This window comes from Salvelinus fontinalis, chromosome 27 (genome assembly GCF_029448725.1).
Source record: "Salvelinus fontinalis isolate EN_2023a chromosome 27, ASM2944872v1, whole genome shotgun sequence".
Lineage (NCBI taxonomy): Eukaryota > Metazoa > Chordata > Actinopteri > Salmoniformes > Salmonidae > Salvelinus > Salvelinus fontinalis.
The window spans coordinates 28795294-28820319 of record NC_074691.1 but is presented as its reverse complement, the minus strand read 5'-3'; the positions used below and the strand labels follow the sequence as shown (position 1 = coordinate 28820319).

The 25026-nt window shown below is 42.5% G+C and overlaps 1 protein-coding gene across 1 annotated transcript; it reads right to left on the bottom strand.

Annotated features, from left to right (window-relative positions):
* Nucleotides 1-127: 127 nt before the first annotated feature.
* Nucleotides 128-24016, bottom strand: tdrd6 (tudor domain containing 6). Its single transcript, XM_055885485.1, has 17 exons — nucleotides 23668-24016; nucleotides 19646-19693; nucleotides 13428-19422; nucleotides 13088-13215; nucleotides 12881-12961; nucleotides 12699-12744; nucleotides 12502-12569; nucleotides 12201-12255; nucleotides 11863-11945; nucleotides 11703-11772; nucleotides 11519-11598; nucleotides 11374-11422; nucleotides 11219-11295; nucleotides 5368-5401; nucleotides 5171-5247; nucleotides 2909-2960; nucleotides 128-943 (listed from the first exon to the last, which is right to left on the bottom strand). The coding sequence occupies exons 3-17, from the start codon at nucleotides 19339-19341 to the stop codon at nucleotides 825-827; spliced, it is 6933 nt and encodes a 2310-aa protein (XP_055741460.1). The 5' UTR covers nucleotides 19342-19422; nucleotides 19646-19693; nucleotides 23668-24016; the 3' UTR covers nucleotides 128-824.
* Between the last annotated feature and the right edge of the window lie 1010 nt (nucleotides 24017-25026).

Here is a 25026-nt window from a genome sequence, read left to right as displayed (position 1 = left end):
AATGGCATCAAATAGCATTGACACTAGACTGCTGAGGACATTGTAGTAGTGGTGGAGTGACAATAAGATTGTTTTTAATCATAGCTGCTGGTAGGACAAAGAGAACGACGCGTGGAAGGAAGTGCAAGATTATGTATTGTGTAAACAAAAAAAATCTCAGAACACTGCCCATTTCTTTACAGGAACAACCATCTTGTGAAAGCCTTTCATCACATTGGACACACTTTCTGTCCATATTCAATGTTTAAACATCAACAATAATTGAATAGAACTTGGGCAAAATTACTCAAACTAAACAGATCAATTGTGCAGTGTTCCATAAATACACTAGGCTGACAGGAGTTCAGTTTAGAATACTGATGCAACAATAATCCAAAGACAGTGTCATGGTATTTCAAAGATTGTCAATCTTTCTAAACTTGGTATGGACAGAGTAGTATACTACAAAGCAGGATTAAGGAGTTAAAAAATAAATATATGTAGCTAAATCATTGGCATAATCTAATTGATTCAGCCAACTCATATCTAAATTTCACATTTTTTATATTCCAGAAAATTAATAGCCATTTCTGGTTGCTTATCAAAGTTAGCTGGCTAACTCGTTGAACCTGCTTGTAGTATACCTTCTGAGGTATTTCTGATCTAGAGACAAATGGCTAACTTGAGGTGAAGATGGGTGCTTACAGCTAAATAAAGGAAAAAGCAAAGCAAATTACCAAATAAACTGGACACAGAATGCAAACAAAATGCCACTGAACAGATTGATTTAACATCCCAGATTACAACATGGAATAGAACTGAGTGTGTGCCTGCACAACAACACACTAGTCACTGGACTGGCTTTGTTCCTGGGTGGTCCGAATCTCTGACACAAAGATGACGTCATCATCGGAGTTCTCCTCCACTCTCAGGCTGAGATGAGTCACCTGTGACATCACAACTTCTGTATGGGAGAAAGGTGAGGGCAGAGAGAAGTGATGAGAAAATATGAAATACAAATATCCTATTTTTCTGGTTATGAATGGTTGATCATATCAATGAGCTCTAGGCCCTCTTTTCTTTTCACCAATGACCTGCCACTGGCAATAAACACAGCATGTGTGTGTCCATGTATGATGATGCCCTTTTTCCCCCACATAGTTACTTTACAGCCTTATTCAAAAATGTATGAAATAAATGTTCTTAATCTACACACAATACCCTATAATGACAAAGCGAAAAGTTACCTTATTTATATAAGTATTAAGACGCTTTGCTATGAGATTCGAAATTGAGCTCAGGTGCATCCTGTTTCCATTGATCATCCCTTGAGATGTTTCTACAACTTGGCGTCCAACTGTGGTAAGTTCAATTGATTAGACATGATTTGGAAAGGCACACACCTGTCTATATAAGGTTCCACAGTTGACAGTGCATGTCAGAACAAAATCCAAGCCATGAAGTCAAAGGAATTGTCCATAGAGCTCCAAGACAGGATTGTGTCAAGGTAATGATCTGGGGAAGGGTACCAAAAAAAAAAAACGGAACATTGAAAGTCCCCAAGAACACAGTGGCCTCAATTTTTAAACTGGAAGAAGTTTGAAACCCCCAAGACTTTTCTTAGAGCTGGCCGCCCGGGCAAACTGAGCAATCGGGGGAGAAGGGCCTTGGTCAGGGAGGTGATCAAGAAGCCGATGGTCACTGACGGAGCTCCAGAGTTGCTCTGTGGAGATGGGAGAACCTTCCAGAAGGACAACCATCTCTGCAGCACTCCACCAATCAGGCATTTATGGTAGTGGCCAAACAAAAGCCAATACTAAGTAAAAGGCATGACAGCCCGCTTGGAGTTTGCCAAAAGGCACCTAAAGGACTCTCAGCAACCACAGCTAATGAAGTCACTGAAACCCTTAAGAGTTGCATTCTGTTTTGGAATGTGTGGCCAGTAATAAACTGGTCCTGAACATCTTAAACTAAGAGCATTGTATTTGGTACAAATAATTCCCTAAGTTCTAGACCTCAGCTGAATCTGGTAATGAATGGTTTGGCAGTTTAACAAGTTGAAGAGACTAAATTACTTGCCGTTACCTTAGATTGTAAATAGTCATGGTCAAAAGAGATGCAATGCCTGTAAAGATGGGGAGAGGTCTGTCCTCAATAAAGAGATGCTCTGCTTTATTGACGCCACACTCCACAAAGCAAGTCCTGCAGGCTCTAGTTAAGTCTCATCTTGATTATCGTAGTTGTGTGGTCGAGTGCTGCAATGAAAGACCTATAAAGCTGCAGCTGGCCCAGAACAGAGCAGCATGCCTTCCTCTTTATTGTAATCAGAGGGCTAATATAAATACTATGTATGCCAGTCACTCTTGCTTAAGAGTTGAGGAAAGACTGTTTCTTATAAAGATAAGTGATGTGTAAGTGAACTTACACAGCTCTGACACACACTTACCCCACCAGACATGCCACCAGGAGTCTTTTCACAGTCCCCAAATCCAGAACAAATTCAATAAAGTGTACAGTATTATATAAAACCATTATTGCATGGAACTCCCATCTCATATTGCTCAAATGAACAGCAAACCTGATTTAAAAAACAACAGATAAAGCAACCCCTCACGACACAACGCCTCTCCCCCATTTGACCGAGACTAGTTTGTGTGTATGTCTTGACATGTAGGCAATGCGAGCCATTTTTAAATTGATGTGTTCTGTCCTTGTCTATTAATGTTCTGTATTATGTATTATGTTTCATGTTCTGTGTGGACCCCAGGAAGAGTAGCTGCTGCTTCTGTAACAGCTAATGGAGATCCTAATGAGTGTCAGAAATTAATATATATATTTTTTTAAGTAATATCCCTTCATCATTGGCCTGTTTTATCAGAAAGTATTATTGACCAACTAGTAATTATGGATCCCGAAGATGAGCACATACCTGCAGAGTCTTCACCAGGAAAAGACATATCTTGCTCATGCAGCACATCATTCTTAAATTGAATAGAAAATCATTAGTGTCATTCAAAGTTCAGACAATGAGTGTGGTTACATGCACACAATAATGTGATTATGGATAGTCAGATTATTATAATAGTTTAATTAAAATGTTTGCATGCTTTCAAGAAGAACAATGTCCCTAATAATCCTGTTTACACTTAAACAACACAATGTAACTCCAAGTCAATCACACTTCTGTGAAATCAAACTGTCCACTTAGGAAGCAACACTGATTGACAATAAATTTCACATGCTGTTGTGCAAATGGAATAGACAAAAGGTGGAAATTATAGGCAATTAGCAAGACACACCCAATAAAGGAATGGTTCTGCAGGTGGTGACCACAGACCCCTTCTCAGTTCCTATACTTCCTGGCTGATGTTTTGGTCACTTTTGAATGCTGGCGGTGCTTTCACTCTAGTAGTAGCATGAGACGGAGTCTACAACCCACACAAGTGGCTTAGGTAGTGCAGTTCATCCAGGATGGCACATCAATGCGAGCTGTGGCAAAAAGGTTTGCTGTGTCTGTCAGCGTAGTGTCCAGAGCATGGAGGCGCTACCAGGAGACAGGCCAGTACATCAGGAGACGTGGAGGAGGCCGTAGGAGGGCTACAACCCAGCAGCAGGACCGCTACCTCCGCCTTTGTGCAAGGAGGAGCACTACCAGAGCCCTGCAAAATGACCTCCAGCAGGCCACAAATGTGCATGTGTCAGCATATGGTCTCACAAGGGGTCTGAGGATCTCATCTCGGTACCTAATGGCAGTCAGGCTACCTAATGGCAGTCAGGCTACCTAATGGCAGTCAGGCTACCTAATGGCAGTCAGGCTACCTCTGGCGAGCACATGGAGGGCTGTGCGGCCCCACAAAGAAATGCCACCCCACACCATGACTGACCCACCGCCAAACCGGTCATGCTGGAGGATGTTGCAGGCAGCATAACGTTCTCCACGGCGTCTCCAGACTCTGTCACGTCTGTCACATGTGCTCATGTGCTCAGTGTGAACCTGCTTTCATCTGTGAAGAGCACAGCGCGCCAGTGGCGAATTTGCCAATCTTGGTGTTCTCTGGCAAATGCCAAACGTCCTGCACGGTGTTGGGCTGTAAGCACAACCCCCACCTGTGGACGTCGGGCCCTCATACCACCCTCATGGAGTCTGTTTCTGACCGTTTCAGCAGACACATGCACATTTGTGGCCTGCTGGAGGTCATTTTGCAGGGCTCTGGTAGTGCTCCTCCTTGCACAAAGGCGGAGGTAGCGGTCCTGCTGCTGGGTTGTTGCCCTCCTATGGCCTCCTCCACGTCTCCTGATGTACTGGCCTGTCTCCTGGTAGCGCCTCCATGCTCTGGACACTACGCTGACAGACACAGCAAACCTTTTTGCCACAGCTCGCATTGATGTGCCATCCTGAATGAACTGCACTACCTGAGCCACTTGTGTGGGTTGTAGACTCCGTCTCATGCTACCACTAGAGTGAAAGCACCGCCAGCATTCAAAAGTGACCAAAACATCAGCCAGGAAGCATAGGAACTGAGAAGTGGTCTGTGGTCACCACCTGCAGAACGATTTCTTTATTGGGGTTGTCTTGCTAATTGCCTATAATTTCCACCTTTTGTCTATTCCATTTGCACAACAGCATGTGAAATTTATTGTCAATCAGTGTTGCTTCCTAAGTGGACAGTTTGATTTCACAGAAGTGTGATTGACTTGGAGTTACATTGTGTTGTTTAAGTGTTCCCTTTATTTTTTTGAGCAGTGTATAATAAATAATCACTCCTCAAAACAAATGTACCACAGTAAACATGTTATTTTTGGGAAGCATATTTGACTCCGAGTTTGAACATATAAAGTTTGTATGTGAAAACTAAGACGCATACATTGTTGTTCCGATCACACTTCTACACGCGCTAGAGGAGGCTCACTTGGCTGATGCACATGCGCAGATCAAATACACCGCTGGAACACCGATTAAAGTCCTAACATTTCTTAACAATTCGAAAGATTGCTCAGAAAACCAGGTGTTTTAATCGACGTATACCAACTTCGATTTTGACCTTACGAGAAGCAGAGTAAGGCGTTTACATGACTTTCATAATCTGACTACTGCCATAATCAGTTTAATATTTAAATATTAGTGTGCATGTTAACCTACTCACTATGAAGAAGCACCCCCCTCTCCAGTGTTACTCTACAGTTCCGTTACCTTGTCCTGTGTAGCAGCACTGGATACTACCTCCACATCGGTCGCCTCTTCAATCTCAGCAAACTGTTCTGCACAATCTACAAAGACATTTACACTGACAATTCACGTCAACAAGTCACTACATAAACAGTCATCCCACAATTGAGAAAATGTGTGAGTTAGTGTTTTAGTCTGTTGTGTAAAGAGAAATCTTATACCTGAACAGACTTCTTCATGACCAAGAAGATCATCCTAAAATGGCATAGAATATTAGTGCAAGTTTGGATTCCCCTCTACCACAACTCAAATAACTTGTGTGTGTGATTATATATAATCACACACATACATACACACACTCAGCAAAGAAAGAAATGTCATCTCACTGTCAAATGCGTTTATTTTCAGCAAACTTAACATCTGTAAATATTTGTATGACCATAACAAGATTCATCAACTGAGACAAACTGAACAAGTTCCACAGACATGTGACTAAGAGAAATGGAATAATGTGTCCCTGAACAAAGGGGGGGGGGGGGGGGTCAAAATCAAAAGAAACAGTCAGTATCTGGTGTGGCCACCAGCTGCATTAAGTGCTGCAGTGCATCTCCTCCTCATGGACTGCACCAGATTTACCAGTTCTTGCTGTGAGATGTTACCCCTCTCTTCCACCAAGGCACCTGCAAGTTCCCGGACCTTTCTGGGAGGGAATGGCCCTAGTCCTCACCCTTCGATCCAACAGGTTCCAGACGTGCTCAATGGGATTGAAATCCGGGCTCTTCGCTGGCCATGGCAGAACACTGACATTCCTGTCTTGCAGGAAATCACGCACAGAACGAGCAGCATGGCTGGTGGCATTGTCATGCTGGAGGATCATGTCAGGATGAGCCTGCAGAAAGGGCACCACATGAGGGAGGAAGATGTCTTCCCTGAAACACACAGCGTTGAGTTTGCCTGCAATGACAACAAGGCTCAGTCCGATGATGTTGTGACACACCGCCCCAGACCATGACGGACCCTCCACCTCAATCCTGCTCCAGAGTACAGGCCTCGGTGTAACGCTCATTCCTTCGACAATAAACGCAAATCCGACCATCACCCCTGGTGAGACAAAACAGCGACTCGTCAGTGAAGAGCACTTTTTGCCAGTCCTGTACCCATAGGCAACGTTGTTGCCAGTGATGTCCGGTGAGGACCTGCCTTACAACAGGCCTACAAGCTCTCAGTCCAGCCTCTCTCAGCCTATTGCGTTTAGTCTGAGCACTGATGGAGGGATTGTGCGTTCCTGGTGTAACTCGGGCAGTTGTTGTTGCCATCCTGCACCTGTCCCGCAGGTGTGATGGTTCAGATATCCCGATCCTGTGCAGGTGTTTATTTTTATTGAATATCCGAAACATACAATATACTGCAGTGAAGCCGCTCAACGACTACATCATACCAGTCATCCAACAGACTCCCATGCAGAGCGACACACAGAAGCATCCAGTGTCAATGCCCTGCTCAAGGGCACCAGGCCAAAGCCCCCAGATCCCCAATAGCTGTCCCTCAACCATTCGAGACCCCTCCCACAGCCCCCCCAAAAGAAAAATTTAAACAATTCCATTCCCCACCCCAAGAACCCCCAGATGCACCAACAACCAAGAAAATGAAAAAAAGAAGACAGAAGAAAACAGCAAACAATGGAAAAAAATATATATTATTTTTAAACAAAGAGCATCAAGGACAACTAAAATCATAACAGCAATGTCAACTGTATATGTTTGTGTGCATGTCTGGTACTATTACATGCATGTGTGTTGTATGCGTTTATTGAATGAGAGTGTGTGTATATGCATGTGTACAAACACCTGCACGGCATCAACCTCAGCCAAACCGGCATTAGCTGTAAAAACACTGTCCCCCAGTATCATTCAAACATACTTTTTATTATGTTTTATTTTGACTTTATTTTTGACTTTTATCTTTGACCATCTTTCTATCTCCCACACAGCAACTCCACGCCCACTTGTCTCCAATTCCACATCCCAACCCATTCCATCTATCTCTGCTGGCCACCCACTTCGGGTTTCTACGCAACACATATTTTGCAACTATGCTGTGATGTTTAATATACAATTTCAATCTATCTAATCGAATAGAATCCACAGATTGCAAGTTGAAAACAAACTTTTACTAAGAGTATTAGTAATTGACTGACCCGGTCTCTCCAGATCTCCTAACAGTACTATTTATAGGGTTAATTTTAGATCAATGCTATGCATTTTCAGCCATTCCTGAACCTGAGACCAGAAATAAGCTACCTGAGGGAAAAAACAAAATATATTGTCTATTGATTCTGTATCCTCACAAAATCTGCAGAGCTTCGATGATTTTATGCCTCAAATATTCAACATTTTGTTGGTGGCAAGAAGTCTATATAATAATTTCAGCTGAAAAGCACAAAATCTTGAATCTTGCATTGTTTTATACATCAACTCATACCATGGAATCAGTACAAAAATCTCTTCCCAACTATTTTGCAAGTTGTCAACATCCTGGTCCTCAAATGAAACTGGTATACTTTCCTATTTCTAATATTTTTATTCCTCTGCAAATTTTGATCCTTTACATTGGGCAGACAGACCAGTTCCCTACCTCCTCCCGCTGCCACCTGCCTCCTCCATTTTTGGGGTAATGCTGTAATCAATTTGTTGTACTCTTGGATTGAGCAGACCTTCCTGTACAATTCTGATAACTCCATGAAGGACATAACTCTACCATTCCAATTTACAATATCATTTAATTAAGAACAAAATACCCTTTTCAAACATCTTTCCCACAAATACAGGTATTTTATCAACCAGCACGAGTTCAGCCATAATATTTGTTCGATCTTTTCAGGGGGATGAAATTGAAATTGTAGCTAGCTCTGCAATGCTTGTTTGAAAAATAGATACTTTGAAAAAAATATTATTTTCAATTAATCGAAAATGAGACATGGCAATCTGCAAAGGCAAAAAGGCAATTTTTTAGGCACGTTTTATTTTGTCTGCTTTAGCATCCCAGATAAAGCTAAATATTTTTTGCTCATATGATTTGAAAAACGAATCATCAGGAGTAGCCAGCGTCATAAGTAAGTTAGTAAACTGAGATATGACTAAGGAGTTAATCAGGGCAATTTTTTCATAAATAGACAGGTATTTACCTCTCCATAGTTGCAGGATATAGTTTTCTATTGAAATTCATTGTGGAGAGCTTACTTATATCTTTTCTGAAATGAACAACAAGTGTCTACTTCACCATCAGCCAATTGTATAGGTAAACTTCAGGGTCATGTAAAAGTTGTATTTTTTAAAGATCCAATATGTAATATTGTACACTCATCATAACTAGATACTATTCTCAGTCTAAATTGACCATTATTAGTGCTTGTAAAAAGTTACTGCCATCAGAGGTATTTTGACGGTCAAAATTAGAGATTTCAAATGTCTGATATTTATAATTCAAGTAAAAAGTTCTAGCGATATTTGTTTATTTTCTTGCCTGTTTGCCTGTGAGCCAATGCCACAGATGTTAGAAAACTGAGACAAGACATTGTGTGTAGTAAATCTGAGTAGGTTGATGTGTATGATATTGGATGTGATTTAGTGAGAGTGTGTACGATGCCTGTATAAGAGTAAGACTATAATGTGTGATGTCCAAATAAATAATAACTTCGCCAATTTGCATGGTTGAGTGTCTGTAACATGTAGTGCGTATAGCCTTAATATTCATGATGACAATTGTAATCCATATCGTATCACCGTCATAGTTACATCATAATTACATTTAACATCATTGAACACATCCCAGCATTTCCATAGCAATTGATGTTTCACATGATCATGAAAGAGACCTTGCATTACTCTAGAGACGGCTTCACTACAGTACAAATGTATTCCGTACAATGTTATTATTCCCCAATGCCCCTATTCTGATATCTTCCCCTTGCTTGTTTTAAATATATATAAACTTGTAGACAAATACATAAAAAAAAGAGACAAACAAAACACATTAAATTATAAAACAGTTCGACAGAGAGAGAGAGAGGAGAGTGAGAGAAGAGAGCAAGATCAGGTGTGTGTGTGTGTGTGTATGTGCAAGCGGGCATGTAATTGAGTATGTGTGTGTTCATATCCACTTCATAGTGTTAAGATATTTTTACAGGTCCCATACTTTCTTTTTTTCGTAACCTGAAGTCCCTGTAGAATTTAGTACAGCCATGATGTTATGGAGCTGTCGCGGAATAGCTGTCCATCTATAAAGAGTTTGTCCACAATGAGAAAGGCAGGCTTACCCTTCTCCCTCTGTTGCCTCTGCACTCTTCCTCTGCTTTTGATCAGCTCCTTTTGTTGGTTGTGTTCATTTTACGATGATCGGTCGGGGACCCTTGGTCTTGCCGCTCCGAGCTCCAAGTCTGTGTACTCGGTGGACAGACACCTTGTTTGCAGTCTCTATAGGAAGTTAAGGCGGATTGCATGAATTCTCTGATCACGCCCTCTGGATTATTGGATGTGTCCTCAGGAATCCCAGGAAAAATATATATTTTCACGCATGCTCCGACTTTGTATGTCTAGTAGCGACTCCATCACCCCATTTTCCCTGAGTAGACGATCCATGTTGGAATCGGGGATTTTTACCTTGGCTGTGAGTGTCTTGTTCTCTCCTTGGAGCGTAAGAATTTAACTCTGGCTGAACTCCAAACTCCCCTTCAGCCCTGCTACCTCACAAAACGTTTCCAGTGTTGCATGGATTCCAGCCAGAGCACTAGCCTCTACATCATTTGTAAGTAAATTGTCCGTGTCTGTAGATAAATCTTTTTTTATGTTAAAGTTCATTTGTGAGGTAGTTGAATCTTTCCATGATGGAGTATGTTGTTCCTCCATAGAGTAAAACTGTTGGCACTCATCGATTTCCCTCAGGCTCTCCTGGGAATCCAGGTAGGCTCTACACTGCAACCAGTTATTTTACGAAAAGATAACAATGAGTCTCTCACGACGACAACAGATGTCTGTAGTACAGCGAGCTAGCACTCGTGGAATCCACGCAAAAAAATGGAACACAAACTTGCAGTCCCAGGCGTAAAGGCTAACCTCGTCGTGGAATCCTTAGCAACAAAACTTTAGTTCTGATTCGAATTGATTTAATGAAAAAAAAATAATAAACAACAAACCGAGTGTAGACAGTACACGCGCTCTGATGACGTATCTTATCCTGTGCAGGTGTTGTTACACATGGTCTGCCACTGCGAGGACGATCAGCTGTCCACCCTGTCTCCCTGTAGCGCTGTCTTAGGCGTCTCACAGTACGGACATTGCAATTTATTGCCCTGGCCACATCTGCAGTCCTCATGCCTGCTTACAGCATGCACATTTGTGGCCTGCTGGAGGTCATTTTGCAGGTCTCTGGCAGTGCACCTCCTTGCACAAAGGCGGAGGTAGTGGTCCTGCTGCTGGGTTGTTGCCCTCCTATGGCCTCCTCCACGTCTCCTGATGTACTGGCCTGTCTCCTGGTAGCGCCTCCATGCTCTGGACACTACGCTGACAGACACAGCAAACCTTTTTGCCACAGCTCGCATTGATGTGCCATCCTGGATGAACTGCACTACCTGAGCCACTTGTGTGGGTTGTAGACTCCGTCTCATGCTACCACTAGAGTGAGAGCACCGCCAGCATTCAAAAGTGACCAAAACATCAGCCAGGAAGCATAGGAACTGAGAAGTGGTCTGTGGTCACCACCTGCAGAACGATTTCTTTATTGGGGGTGTCTTGCTAATTGCCTATAATTTCCACCTTTTGTCTATTCCATTTGCACAACAGCATGTGAAATTTATTGTCAATCAGTGTTGCTTCCTAAGTGGACAGTTTGATTTCATAGAAGTGTGATTGACTTGGAGTTACATTGTGTTGTTTAAGTGTTCCCTTTATTTTTTTGAGCAGTGTATATAAATGTACTGCAATGAGGTCACTAGCACACAAACATTTCACTGCACCTTTTATACCTTTGTAGAGTGTGTACGTCACAAATATAATTCGATTTGAAGAGTTCTGTTACCTTGACCTGTGTGGGAGCACTGGATGTAACCTCCACAACAGTTGCCTCTTGAGCATCAGTTCTCTGTTCTGTGGACACTACAAAAGACATTTACATTGGCATCAATAACTACACAGAAATACTACATCCTGAATCCACAAAATGTCATCACAAACCTAAACAGTCTTCATCAGGACTAGACTTTGATTCCCCTAGAAGGTCGTCCTAAAAATGAACAGAATATCATAAGCGTCCCAATCAAAGGGGATACAAATAAACAATGCAACAACTCCTCTACTGTACCACTCCAAATATGCTTACCCTTTCCTGCGGGGTAGCACTTGATATACCATCTGCATAGGTTGCTTTCTTAATCTCAGCACCATCATCTGTGGATGCAACTGTAAAGGATATTTACGTTCATAATTTAAAATCAAACAATAAGAGTGCATTTGTCCATGTATGGATTTGTCTGACACCAGTCAAATCAGATGTGATCACATACCTAAACAGTCTCCAATGAGACATGAAGTCACTTCTCCAAGACATGAGTCTTCCTCAAGCACGTCATCATCCTAAAATGTAACCGAATATTAAGAGTATTCATAGTTCCGTTTTATGACGACAATGTGAATGTCACTTATTACAACCAACCAACCTCTTACCTTATTATCCTGTGTGGGAACACTGGATACAACGTCTACATCAGTTGCTGGTTCAATATCAACTAGCTGTTCTGAAAGCACGTCTGCAAGGGCATTGATCATGTTCAGAAACAGTACTTTTTTGGTTGTTTGCATTTAGCTAAACCTGTCAAATGATCAAAGTTGTCAGAATGGGCTCTCGCAAGGTATAGATGAATAGCGACGTTCCACTTTCATGTGTCTTCAGTACACCGTCATAAATTAAGACTGAGAATCAACATCACACACTCTTTGCTGATGTGTCATGTATTGCATTAGGTTTTAATCTATTATCTCCAGAATTATGAAATACCACTCACCACTAGATTCATCTAATGGTGCACACACATCATCTAGAGTAGAGTCATCCTGGACCTGCGATAGAGCATGCTGGAGTTTAATTGTGAGTAACAGGAAATCATTCTCTTGTGGAGGAAAAATGGGAAAACCAATGTATTAACAGCTCTGGTTTTGCACACTACAACAACGTTTTTGCACGGATCTACAATCTCAGTGTCGAGATCCACCAGAAAGCCCTGTAAAATACATTTTACAATGGCTCCATTTTAAAAACAGAGAAAATGCATAGAATCGATACAAAAAGATTACAATTACACCTACCTCTGAGGCAGCCTTGCTCAGGTCATCTCCTGCAACGGTGTTGTCACTGTCATCTGTGTCTTCATGATCTGTATGTTAGCAAACCTGGGATAAGACTCCAAAATAGTGCAAGAAACTTTCATGTCACTGTGTTCTGTATGAAGATTAATCATTTGCGTCAAATCAAAACACTGCGTCTTCTTCTGAGACACGCTTACCACGTTCTGACCCAGCATTCGACGACGCTGTATCGAAGTCATCACTCTGGTCAAGTTCAAAGTGTAAACATATGATGCTCAAATTAACAAACATCACAATGAAGTAAATTATAAAGGCCATTATCTCTATTGGAAATCTTTGTCATGTGAAGATGGAGGGAGAAACATTCCTTGTTACAAACCTCTTCTGTTTCTGAAGACAACGGCTCAAATATATTGTGTGGGTCTACTATCATTTCAGTGTCGTGATCCAGCAGCAGAACCTAGTGTTTAAAAAAAATGTATTTAGAACAGCTCGGGGTTATATTTCAGATACAAATATATGCAGTGATACGTCTCACACATCAGTTGGTTGTTTTTAAACACAGGGTGGGGAGGAGCTTGCTTACCTTTATGGAGTCCTCAAAGATCTTCAAAATCTTTGCTTTACACCAACTCTTCTTAGCAGAGGACCAAACGACACATGATGATGACCCAACTGGAGCAGTCGGCTCAACTCTCTGAAGTTTACCAAACTCTAAAACAGACCCAAAAAAAAGAAGCAAAACCTTTTAATATTAAACACACCCAATGTAAAACGTACCATAAAGTACAAAAAATGTATGTACTCTACTGCACGTCGCTCTGGTTAAGAGTATCTGCTAAATGACTAATTTAAAATGTAATAAGTACTCAAATTTCATGGAAAAAAATGCAAAGTTCAAATAGTAAATAACGTGTAGAACTCACCAGATTCAGGTACAACAGCAGAGATGTTGACATCCTCATCTCGGATTCCAGATTCCTCTTTTTTGGTCTCCAACTCCAAAGCCAATTTATCCAGTTCCTCATCTTTTGTTTCTGACTCCTCTGTGACAGCATGTTCTGACTTTGCACTCTCGATGACAGGCTCAGCACACAGCTTGAAAACTTCCTCATAGATGTCGTCTTGACCTTGGTCGATGTTTGAAAGAGAAGTCTGGTCAAAGTGTTCGTCGAAGTACAGACGTGACTCTGAGTCATCCAGACTGAAGGCTTTTTCCAGTACCGATACACTCCCACTTTCGTCTTTGTCTACTTCCAATGTGTCCTTTTTAGTCCTTGAAACCAAGATGTCTTTGTTCCCTTGGGAAGTTGCCACTTGAGCCTCACATGAATTTCCACTCTCTGAGGCACATTCGAGTCCTGCGTCACTGGGTTCCTCACAGATGATGATGATGGGAATGGACTCAGTCTCTTTCCCTTCGTTGGGTGTCGTTGCACTCAGACCCTGTATGGCAGTCATGGATTCTTGGGTCTCATTTGTGTAAGACTGTTTTTCTTCCTCTTTGTCATCGTCAATTAACTCTGTGTTGCCAAGGTGATCAAAACAGTCTGCATCTACTTGGAAACTTATCAGATCCACATCCTCTGCATGACCTTCATCTGTTGCTTGGGTGAGTACTGAGTTGTCCTGTTGCTCATCAGAAATGTCTGTGCATTTGTCCTCATCCACTAACTCATGAGTTTCACTATGGGCCAAAGCATAGTCTGTGTCGTGCTCTCTGACGTTTTCATTTGGCTCTTCGGGACTTGAGTTGGGCACTGCTGCCTCTTCCTCAACCAACTTAAATTCACCTACCAATGAAGGCATGTCACCTGACATTGCAACTCCTGTAGGATCGGACTTGTCTTCGTCTTCAGACGTTTCTTTGTCAACAGAGCTCTTCCAGTACAGCTTCATAGTGTCATTTATCATTTCTTCCTCGCATCTCACCTTGAGGAAACATGTGATCCCACCCCGCTTTTGACTGGATACTCTCAGAACTGTCAGGTGTAGAAGCTTGTCTTTTATGAGTTCTGATAACTGGTCAGCAGCAGTGTCATGCCAGGATCCTTGTGAATAATCAAACCCTTCAAGCTGACACTGGAACGCCTGTGGGGGAGTGTCAATGAGCACAGTTGGCATTGGCCTCACATCTTTCAGATTGACTGTAGACTCATTTCCATAGTCCACAAAGAGAATGGATAAGGCATCTCCATCTTTCCTTAGGACCTCTGCACGGTACCACTGTCCATCGTCCACAAAGAGAGCAATGCAAGGGCTTCCAGTGCACAGGGTTTCAGTGTCAATTAACGTAGATGCCACAGCATTCCCAGCGTCTGCAACAACTTTAGTGATCTTATCAAGTTTGTCCGATTCAGCAGATTGACACCAAAAGGACCGAGGTCCATTTATAGTAGAGGCATAGACTTCTACGGTCTGTCCCTCTGAAATGTCAGGCTTACTATAACGAGCAGTCTTAACGTCAACCAAAGTGCTCATCTCTGGTGGCACACTTCTAGCAGAAGGGCTTTGTTGGGGCTCTTCTGCCTCTTGGTTGGAGCCTTCTGATGTCTCAGGTATCACATCAGACAAGGCTGTTGGGCTGCTGGGAGATATATTGCATGTGATTGCTTTGCTGCCGTGAACTAGGCCAACCTCCCAAAAAGATCCAGACTGTTTCATGAACATGCACCCTAACCGTTTGTTACCGTTTAAACCAACTTTCTCTTTGAAGTTAGACACAACTTCCGGATTCAGTTCTGCTTGGTTTCCGACAGCTGTCACTCCACTTAGGAAGCAGTGAATACTGAACCTGGGAATTTCAAGGAAGTGTTTGTCGAGTTGACATATCTTGGAGACTGAAACCGTTGCTGTATTTCCAAAGTCTATGAACTCAACAAGAGCTGTTTCGTTTCCCATTATTTCACTTACAACTGCACGGTACCATGACGAATCATCTGGAAACTCTGCATTGACCAAGTCTCCTTGACTCAAGTCCTTAGTGTGAATGGTTGTAGCAGTTGACTGTTCATCATTGAGTTTTTCCACAATGGAATAAATGTCATCTTCCTCCTTGATCAACTGTACAAAGAAACTCTGTGGACTATTGCAATGTGAGACAAAGACATCGGCTACCATGCCTGGATTTATGGATTTTGAGGGCAGGTCTGAGAGTTTTGGAAGATCTTTCACCTTTGCTTTGGGAACCACAATCTCCTTTTGTGGTTCAATGAGGGATGGCTTTGGCGCTTGTGGGCCTTTCGTTTCCGCCTGAGGAATTGGTTTTTCTGGTTGTTTCCTGGCCTCTGAACAAACTCGCTCATTAGGTCCCCTCAAAGGTACCCGTTTTTGATATGTCCTGTAGGGTGCTCGAGGGAGTTTCTCAAACTTTCGGGTGTCCTCGTCTGTTTTTTGTAGCACCTCTTTAGTTCTAGACTGAGGTTTGGCTTCAAGAGCTGATGTGTGGCTGCTGGTTCCATCATGTGGTCTCCTGCTCCGGTGTACTACTTGCTCTTCTCTGTGCATGTCAAGGTTGAACTTCTCCTTTATCTTTGCATTCACTTGCATTTTCCTGTCATAGAGCTCCACCAGCAACTTGCCCCCAGGTTCTTTGGCCACCACAAGAGCCTGGAAGTTCCGGTCAGTCATACTGGTCTCAAACCAGCTGTTCACCTCATTTGTAACCTCTCCAGGGATATCAGAAAGCCCACACTGGACAGCTTGTACAGGCACAGACATGATCTCACTGGCCTCAATGGGAATGGGAAGCAGATCTGATTTTTTTACTTCCAATGTGTCGCCATAATCCACAAAGTGCACCAGGATTGTTGGATTTCTAGACTTGATCTGCCCTCTGTACCACTCTCCGTCTGTGTATTTCGCAAAGCACACAGTTCCAAAAGTTTGGGGACAGTTGGTGATCTCCAACTGGCGACAAAGCGTGTTGATGGTCTCTGCAAGTCCTTCAACTGTATCTGCATTCCTTTTCAGCTGGCAGTAGAAGTGATTGACATTTTTCACACTTGTCACACTGACCTCTTCTTCACTCCCCGTTTTGATGTTGTGAGTGGAGTAGTAGTAGGTGTCCAACCGGAAAGGGGAGGAAGGGACTTTTTTGGCAGGTGCACGGTTTGCCAGTCCTTTCTGAACCATCAAGTTGCAGACACTCTGAAAGGGTGTTTCCAGATCCACCACATTGAATACCACTTTCTGGGCATTGTACATGACAGCATATATGGTGCACTTCAAGACCCTGTGGTCGGATGCTGCGGTTTCCACAAAGTCCTGGAACTGTCTAATGGCATCTTCAGGCCATTCAGTGGTGTGAGAAGTAGGGAGGATAAGGTTGTACAAGCTGCAACGAAAAGCTTGACCTTTAAGTTGCACGAAGTTGGGATCTATGCGGCGCAAGTCTTGCAGGGAGACTGTCTTTGTCTGACCATAGTCTATGAACAGCACATCAACGTGCAGTGTTGCATGCTTCTGAATGACCAGGGCTCTGTACCACATTCCGTTGTCTGGATGGCGGGCAACACAGGCAGGTTCTACAGGTTGCTCAAACTCGGTGTCAGCATAGTGCTGCTGTATGTCTTGCATGAGCCATTTTAGATGATTAGAATTTTGTGCTAGGTGGCACCAAAAGTCATTTGGACTCTCAATGTAAGACACCGTGACTTCAACTGAACTTCCTATTGGAAACAGGTATTCCTTGAAGGCAGTTCTGGACTCTTTGACAGTGGAATCGCTGGTGGACAATCCTTGAGGGCCAACACTTGCCTTGAACACATCATAAGGAATGGCATGTGGGTTCTGTGTTGTGGGGGCGATGATAGGCCTTGAAGAGGCCTTGTGAGGTGTCTTACTTGTGTCGCCCTTCTCTGCAAAGCCAGCACTGCAAAGCAGCTTACTGACATCTCGCTCTCCATGTGCAGATGAGTCCATCAGTTGAACAATGTAAGCACCATGAGACTTTGCAGTTACGTGTACATCCAGGATCTTGTCTGCGATTGATTTTGTGAAGAAGTCTGTAGCATTTCGGCTCCATTTCTCCTCTTTTGGTCTAATACCGGCCAGCCTACACTTCAGTGCAAGTGCTGGCAACTCTTTAAACTTGTCAGGAAGGACTCCTAGATTGAACCAGTCAATCATCTCTGTGTTTCCATAGTCAAAAAAGAAGACCCTGGCCTTGTTCCCAGTGACTTCAGACACAGTCGCCCTGTAAAAAGAGTTGTCTTGTGATCTGGCAGCACAATAAAGGCCAACCTTTGGACATTTGACAACTCCCGCACTGACTGGGTTGCTGTACAAATCAGCAAGATCACTCATCATTTGATTAAATGCATCTGCATACATCTGTGTGTGAATCCAGAATTCTGAAGGGTTCTCCACATGTTGTACAACTGCCACGTGTGAAGAATTCAGAGGGAGATCTTCAGCAGGATATTTAGCCTTAATTTCCTTGGGATCACCAGAGCTTGGTGGTGCAGTTTCCTGAAATTTGATTCCATCTGGATGTGGAGGACTTGCACAGCTGTTGCGAACAGCATAATCTCCATGCAACTTCTCATGCGACTTCTCAGAGTCCAGCAAACATCTCTCCTTTGTGCCAAACAGTTTGTTGATGTTTGCGTTTTCATTCCCATAGAGTGTTATGTAGTGGACTCCCTCTGACAGACTCTGGTACTCGAACTTGGCGATCACAGTCCTGTTCAGAAGTAGGGATTTCAGATATTCAATCTGGGCAGCCGTCCATCCAACGCCTTTGTCGATGATGCCGTGGAGGGAGCAGACATATGTGACAACAGGCATTCTGAAGAACTCTGTGGCCAGTGGTCTGATGTTCTCCGCTTGGACAAACTGTTTCTTCCCATAGTCGACATGGAGCACTTCAACCACATTATTTGCTGGAAAGACCTGTTGTAACATAGACCGATACCACCTTCCGTCACTTGCTCTTGAGGCACATGGGGAACCCAACGTTTCGGGTCTGGTGATGCCCATTTCCACTCTGCCTTCATAGTGTTGTGTAATCTGCTCCGTTAGTTTCTTCAACTCTTGAGAAAACACCTTCAACTGACAGAAGACGCGCAGTGGGTTGGTTACCTCCGTGACAATGACCGTCTCTACGGTTTCCGTTTGCAGCTCTGGATACATGTAGTTCTGCTGCTTCTCAATTTGCTCACGGGTCTCTAGTGGGTCATTTCTCGTGGAGGACTTCTGTGGATATTCTGTAGAGTTTGAAGCCCCACTCTGCAATGACTTTGAAACGTAGAGCTTGAACTTATCGGTGCTCAGCTTCTTAGCAAACCCCATTTCGTGCATCTGTCTAGATACGCAGGGAACATCCAGGAGGAAGGTTCTATGGGGCACCAAGATGTCCTGGACACATGCATCAACCGTCTTTCCGCAGAGGGATTTCAGAAATTCTAAGGCCACTGGAGACCACCTGTTGTCAGGTGACAGAGGCAACACATTGGAAAGAACACAGAATTCTACCTCAGGGGGTAGGTGGAAAAACTCTTTCTGACCCCAAGCCAACATGCTAGTGGTGACACCAAGCATTCTCCCTTCGTCAATAAGGAACACATTGTAACTTGAGCCATTTCTTGAGACTATGCGTACCCTATACCAAGTTTCATATATCTGAACCAAGCACAAATCTCCAGGATTTCCCTCCAACTCACGAAAGGTTTCTCTGGGAAACTGAATGTCTTTTCGCAGGCGTTGATAGGCAATTTTTCTCTCTTGATCAAAATTGCCCCATAGCTCCACAATATCACATTGGGGATTGCAGTTCACCCTTGTTATGAGAACTGAAACGTTTGAACCTGGTGTTGGGAGCCCAGGGATTGAACACATTTTGACGTTGTCAAAGTATTCCGTCTTCCATCAACTATCAAAGTCGATCCAACAAATCCTAAATGTCAAGGTCCAATGAGTCTAAGTAAAGAAGTCAGTAGATTAAATTCCGTATTTTGGACACAGTGCAATTGAGAAACTTTGATAACAATCAAATAAAAAAATACTCAGTAAATAAGTCATTGGGCACATTGAAGGAGAAATTATCTTATTTTTTTTTTTAAACCTTTTTTATGTAAATGGTATCTTATAGGAAGGATCCAGACACTTTTTTAGCGATTTAACTTGTTTTTGATAAACTTACCCCAACCCGGCGAGTCACTTCGTCATCCTCGTTGTGCTGTACAGGGCTCTGAAAAAAACATGAACAAATGCAGATTGAGTCGCATAAAATCGAACATAACCTTGCGGATAAAGTTCGGAATGACAAATTCATGTCTAAAGACCTGCATCACTATAATGAGAGCTTTTCAGCATCTAAAAGGACATATTTGTATGTTTTCAGAGCCCCTGTACTGCACAACCAGGATAAGGACTTTATCATTATAATGATAAAAGGTGGGTACTTATATTTGTCATATTTCACAAATGTACAAGTGTGCATTACACGCATCTGTGATTTGGAAATGTGTTTTTGCATATCCCAACTCCCCCATAGACACCCTCGGAGAGTGGGGTCGCAGCCAGGATCTGCCATTATCAATAGCATCCTAAACCAATTAGGGCACAGACAGATGTTGCACCTTGTCGGCTCGGGGATTCAAACTGGCGACCATTCGAATTTCTGGCCCAACACTCTTACCGCTAAGCTATCAGCTGACTCGCTGGTTGGGGTAAGATTCTCTAAAACAAGTGAAATGGCAACAACAAAAAAACGTGTCTGGACCCTTCAATAACATGCCATTTACACCAACGATAGAGATTTGGTTGTAAAAAGCAGACTTCTCCTTTAACTTCTCTGGGATATGTGGGACGCTAACGTCCCACTTGGCCAAAAGCCAGTAAAAATGCAGAGCGCCATATTCAAATAAATTACTATAAAAATCAAACTTATTATTGTTTTTATCAAAAATCTTCAATAATGTTCCAACCGGACAATTCCTTTCTCTTTAGAAATGAAAAGGAACGCAGCTCGCTCTCACAGCCGCACGCATGACTTAGTGTAACGGATGTGAAATGGCTAGCTAGTTAGCGGATACGCGCTAGTAGCATTTCAATCAGTTACGTCACTTGCTCTGAGACTTTAAGTAGGGTTGCCCCTTGCTCTGCAAGGGCCGCGGCTTTTGTGGAGCGATGGGTAACGCTGCTTCGTGGGTGTCAGTTGTTGATGTGTGCAGAGGGTCCCTGGTTCGCGCCCGTGTCGGGGCGAGGGGACGGTTTAAAGTTATACTGTTACATTGATGCTGTTGACCCGGATCACTGGTTGCTGCGGAAAAGGAGGAGGTTGAAAGGGGGGTGAGTGTAACGGATGTGAAATGGCTAGCTAGTTAGCGGGTACGCGCTAGTAGCATTTCAATCAGTTACGTCACTTGCTCTGAGACTTTAAGTAGGGTTGCCCCTTGCTCTGCAAGGGCCGCGGCTTTTGTGGAGCGATGGGTAACGCTGCTTCGTGGGTGTCAGTTGTTGATGTGTGCAGAGGGTCCCTGGTTCGCGCCCGTGTCGGGGCGAGGGGACGGTTTAAAGTTATACTGTTACATTAGCTCATGGCATTCTGCCAGACCTCTTAGTCAAACAGCTCTTATTCGCTCCCCCTTCACAGTAGAAGCCTGAAACAAGGTTCTAAAGACTTGCCATCTAGTGGAAGCCTTAGGAAGTGCAATCGGACCCAATTTACACTATCTTGGATAGGCAAAGACTTGAAAACCTACAAACCTCAGATTTACCACTTCCGGGTTGGATTTTTTTCTCAGGTTTTTGCCTGCCATATGAGTTCTGTTATACACACAGACATCCTCCAAACAGTTTTAGAAACTTCAGGGTGTTTTCTATCCAAATCTACTAATAATATGCATATCTTAGCTTCTGGGCCTGAGTAGCAGGCCGTTAACTCTGGGAACGCTTTTCATCCGAACGTGAAAACAGCACCCCCAGCCATAAGTTAAAAGGTTACATTATATATATAAGCATACAATATAGCTAGTAATTGTATTAGTCTTTTTTGCTCATCTTTATCAAGAGTGCCAAAAAATATGGAGCTGACTGTATATAAACTGATTATGCACTAATGTAAAATAAGATTGCCACTTTGGCATATCAAGGGAATTCAACATACAGCAAGATTTGTGTCAAGTAGGCTTAAGCTATTTTATATATATATATATATATATATATATTTTTTTATTTTTTTTTACTGCAATTCCTACTTCAACCTCAATCACACGGGAGATATGAACATTCAACATTAATGTATTGTATTGGCATGACCTTGTGCAGTCTTCACCCGCAATGTTACACTGACCAGTTGATCTTACAAGGGGAAAAAACCTGTGAAATGTCAAAGAAGCCATTAAACTTTTCCTATTGGGTGTACTAGATAGAGCAGGGTTCCCCAGCTAATTTTATTTGGCCTCCCAAGTTCTGGGCTTTTTTTAAATGTAAATGTTTTTATTGTTGGACATAAGATGTAAAAACACCAGAAAATCAAATCCAAGTTATTTAAATGTCGGAAATCTGCCCAAAGTATTCCCTCGCATACTAGAGATATACACTGAGGGTACAAAACATTAAGGACACCTGCTCTTTACATGATAAACTGACCAGGTGAATGCCATGATCCCTTATTGATGTCACTTGTTAAATACACTACAATCACTGTAGTTGAAGGGGAGGAGACAGGTTAAAGAAGGATTATTAAGCCTTGAGACAATTGAAACATGGATTGTGTATGTGTGCTGTTCAGAGGGTAAATGGGCAAGACAAAATAATTAAGTGCCCTTGAACAGGTATGGTACAGTAGTAGCTGCCAGGCACACCGGTTTGAGTGTGTCAAGAACTGAAATGCTGCTGGGTTTTTCACCCTCAACAGTTTCCTGTGTGTATCAAGAATGGTCCACCAGCCAACTTGACTTGGGAAGCAATGGAGTGAACATGGGCCAGCATCCCTGTGGAACGCTTTTGAAGAGTCCATGCCCCGATGAATTGAGGCTGTTCTGAGGGCAAAGGTGTGTGCAACTCCATATTGGGAAGGTGCTCCTAATGTTTTGTATACTCAGTGTATGTGATCTTAAATGTAAGCAAGGTTTGAAATTATTATAGTTTTAGTCAAATGTTTTACCTTTTTGGGCTTGTTGCAATCAATTTGCAGTCTACAAATTATGTGTAATTATGTTCCGGGCCCCTGAGCATCTGCTCAAGAAAAATTTATCAGCTAGGGGCTTCATCTAGTTGATGATCCCTGTACCAGAGAAATATAGTGGAATTCACAATCTTGACATACTGTAGTTTACCTTAACCTAGGCAGTCTTTTCAAATAATTCCCATTAGCCTACTCTCTAGGAACATCATACACAATGTGATAATAACACTTCCAATGAGCAAACCTCTCATTTAGGCCTATTTTACAAACATTTAAATAATGTAACATAGCAGGCAAATGATACAAAAGGCATCTCTAAACACCTTAGTACATAGTCAAAATAGCTGTAGCCAACCAATGAAATGTTATGATACCATCAATCTCAGTCTGTCCGGTTATTTCTTTCCATAAAGTCACTATCAACTTTGACGTTACTGCCACGATGTGGGGTAAAACGGTCATGGTTAGTATTCTTATTCGACTCCACCAAGTTGACATGTCTTTGTGCTTTTATGGGTTCACAATCACAATAGTTGTCGGTCAAATGTGTTTATCGTACAGTAGCATGTGGTATACCGTTTTAAAACACCAACCATGAAAGGCGAAGCGCTAACCACTAACGCTAGCTAGCTAACTACAGAACAGAAAGAATTACAGCACATGGCCAATGCAACTGCCTGTCGAACCAGTTGGGATAGCTGACTTAGCTGGGTAGCCATCTCAATAGCGATCTATGAACATGAATAAACCAAATTCAGTAAAAACCCGTTAACGACACAATTTCACAGTTAAAATACAATGTGTTAGCTGACAATCCACACAAACGACTAAGGCACAATAACTATAGTAGCTAGTTTGTTAACGGTTGTTTGGCTAAAATGCAACTAAGTTAGCCGGGGCAGCGTGCAGAAGACATAAGCTAAAGAAAGGCAAGCCGAAGTCAAAATAAATTGGCTAACTAACGTTAGCTAGATTAATTTAGGATTCATCATCCACGTCAAAATAATTTTCAGTAGTAACTAGCTGCTCACCCTCGCTTTGCAAATAGTTGTCCTTCTAGCGCTGATCAACGACGTTTCTTCAAAAAGGGCAGAACAAGCACTTTCGAAACTTCCCTCAATTAACTTGTTAGCTACGTTATCTAACTAGCTAGGCGTCGCTCCATGGCGGGAGACTTCTCGTTCTCCAAAGGAATAATAACGTTACTCACGTAATCGACGTTCGGAAGCTAGTATTATTGTGCAAGTTAACAAAAATATTTGATGCGATCCGCTTATCAATTGGCTACAGCTACATTTGAAACTTGGAAATGTGCAGGCAGGGAAAGTAATATTATGCTTTGAAGATGCCGCTGTTGTATGCAACTAACTGGCTTCTTTTGCAGAAAATGGAGTGAGTGATCGGATGAAAAAAAATGCAACGGCAAAAAAAAATTGCACTTGGCTTCTGTTTTCGTCTCCACCCCACTCAACAGGAGGGTACAGTGGTATCATCAAATCACAGATAAAGAGTTTTATTATCATCCGTTTATTTAGCTTTCCATGCCTGCACATTGAGAAAGAGCATATGCCCTACACAAATCTACAAAAATAATGTTACAAAAATATGAATGCTTTTGGATGGGAAACCTGGGTTACTTATAATGACAGGCTGAAAGGTCAAATACATTTACCCTAAATTCTTTGAGGGACACGATGATCTGGGTTCTAGGACCAAAAAAAGTAGCCTGGTTGCTGTCTCTGTTCAGCTATTACATTCCACCCCTTGCCACTCCTAAATTTGGCAAATGACCGGAGTGACAAGGAGTGGAATATTAGCTATAACGACTGGTACCCACACTACAAAGACGGGTCCACAGAAAACCATCTTTGACAGGTCTTTGCATATCAGTTTTATTATCAAGAGGCACTGCATAAAGACTTTTCATCCTCATTGCAGGCAGAGGGGCTTGAGTTTGACCCTGAATTACAAGGCAAGGCCCCAACACAAATGCCTATGTTTTCAAATCAAATTGTATTAATCACATGCTTTGTAAACACCAGGTGTAGACTAACAGTGAAATGCTTACTTATGGGACCTTCCCAAAAATGCAGAGAAAGAAAATAGATAAAAAATTGAAAATTAAAACACGTTATAATAAAAGTAATACGTTTGCACTCCCCTCATCTCCAAAGTTGATCTGAATAGGTGAAAGCAATATTGTGGGAGTGTATTACATAGTGTAATACATTGGGAGATCATTCAAAGAGCTTGAGTCAGATAAAAATGGTGGAAAAAAGGGAGATGGTTTGTCAAAGAAGAATGGTAGAAAGTGTAGAGGGAGAGAGGGAGCTGAAGACAGGAGGAGAAATGGAAGTGAATGAGGGTGAAGTATCGGAGGTGGTAGGTGT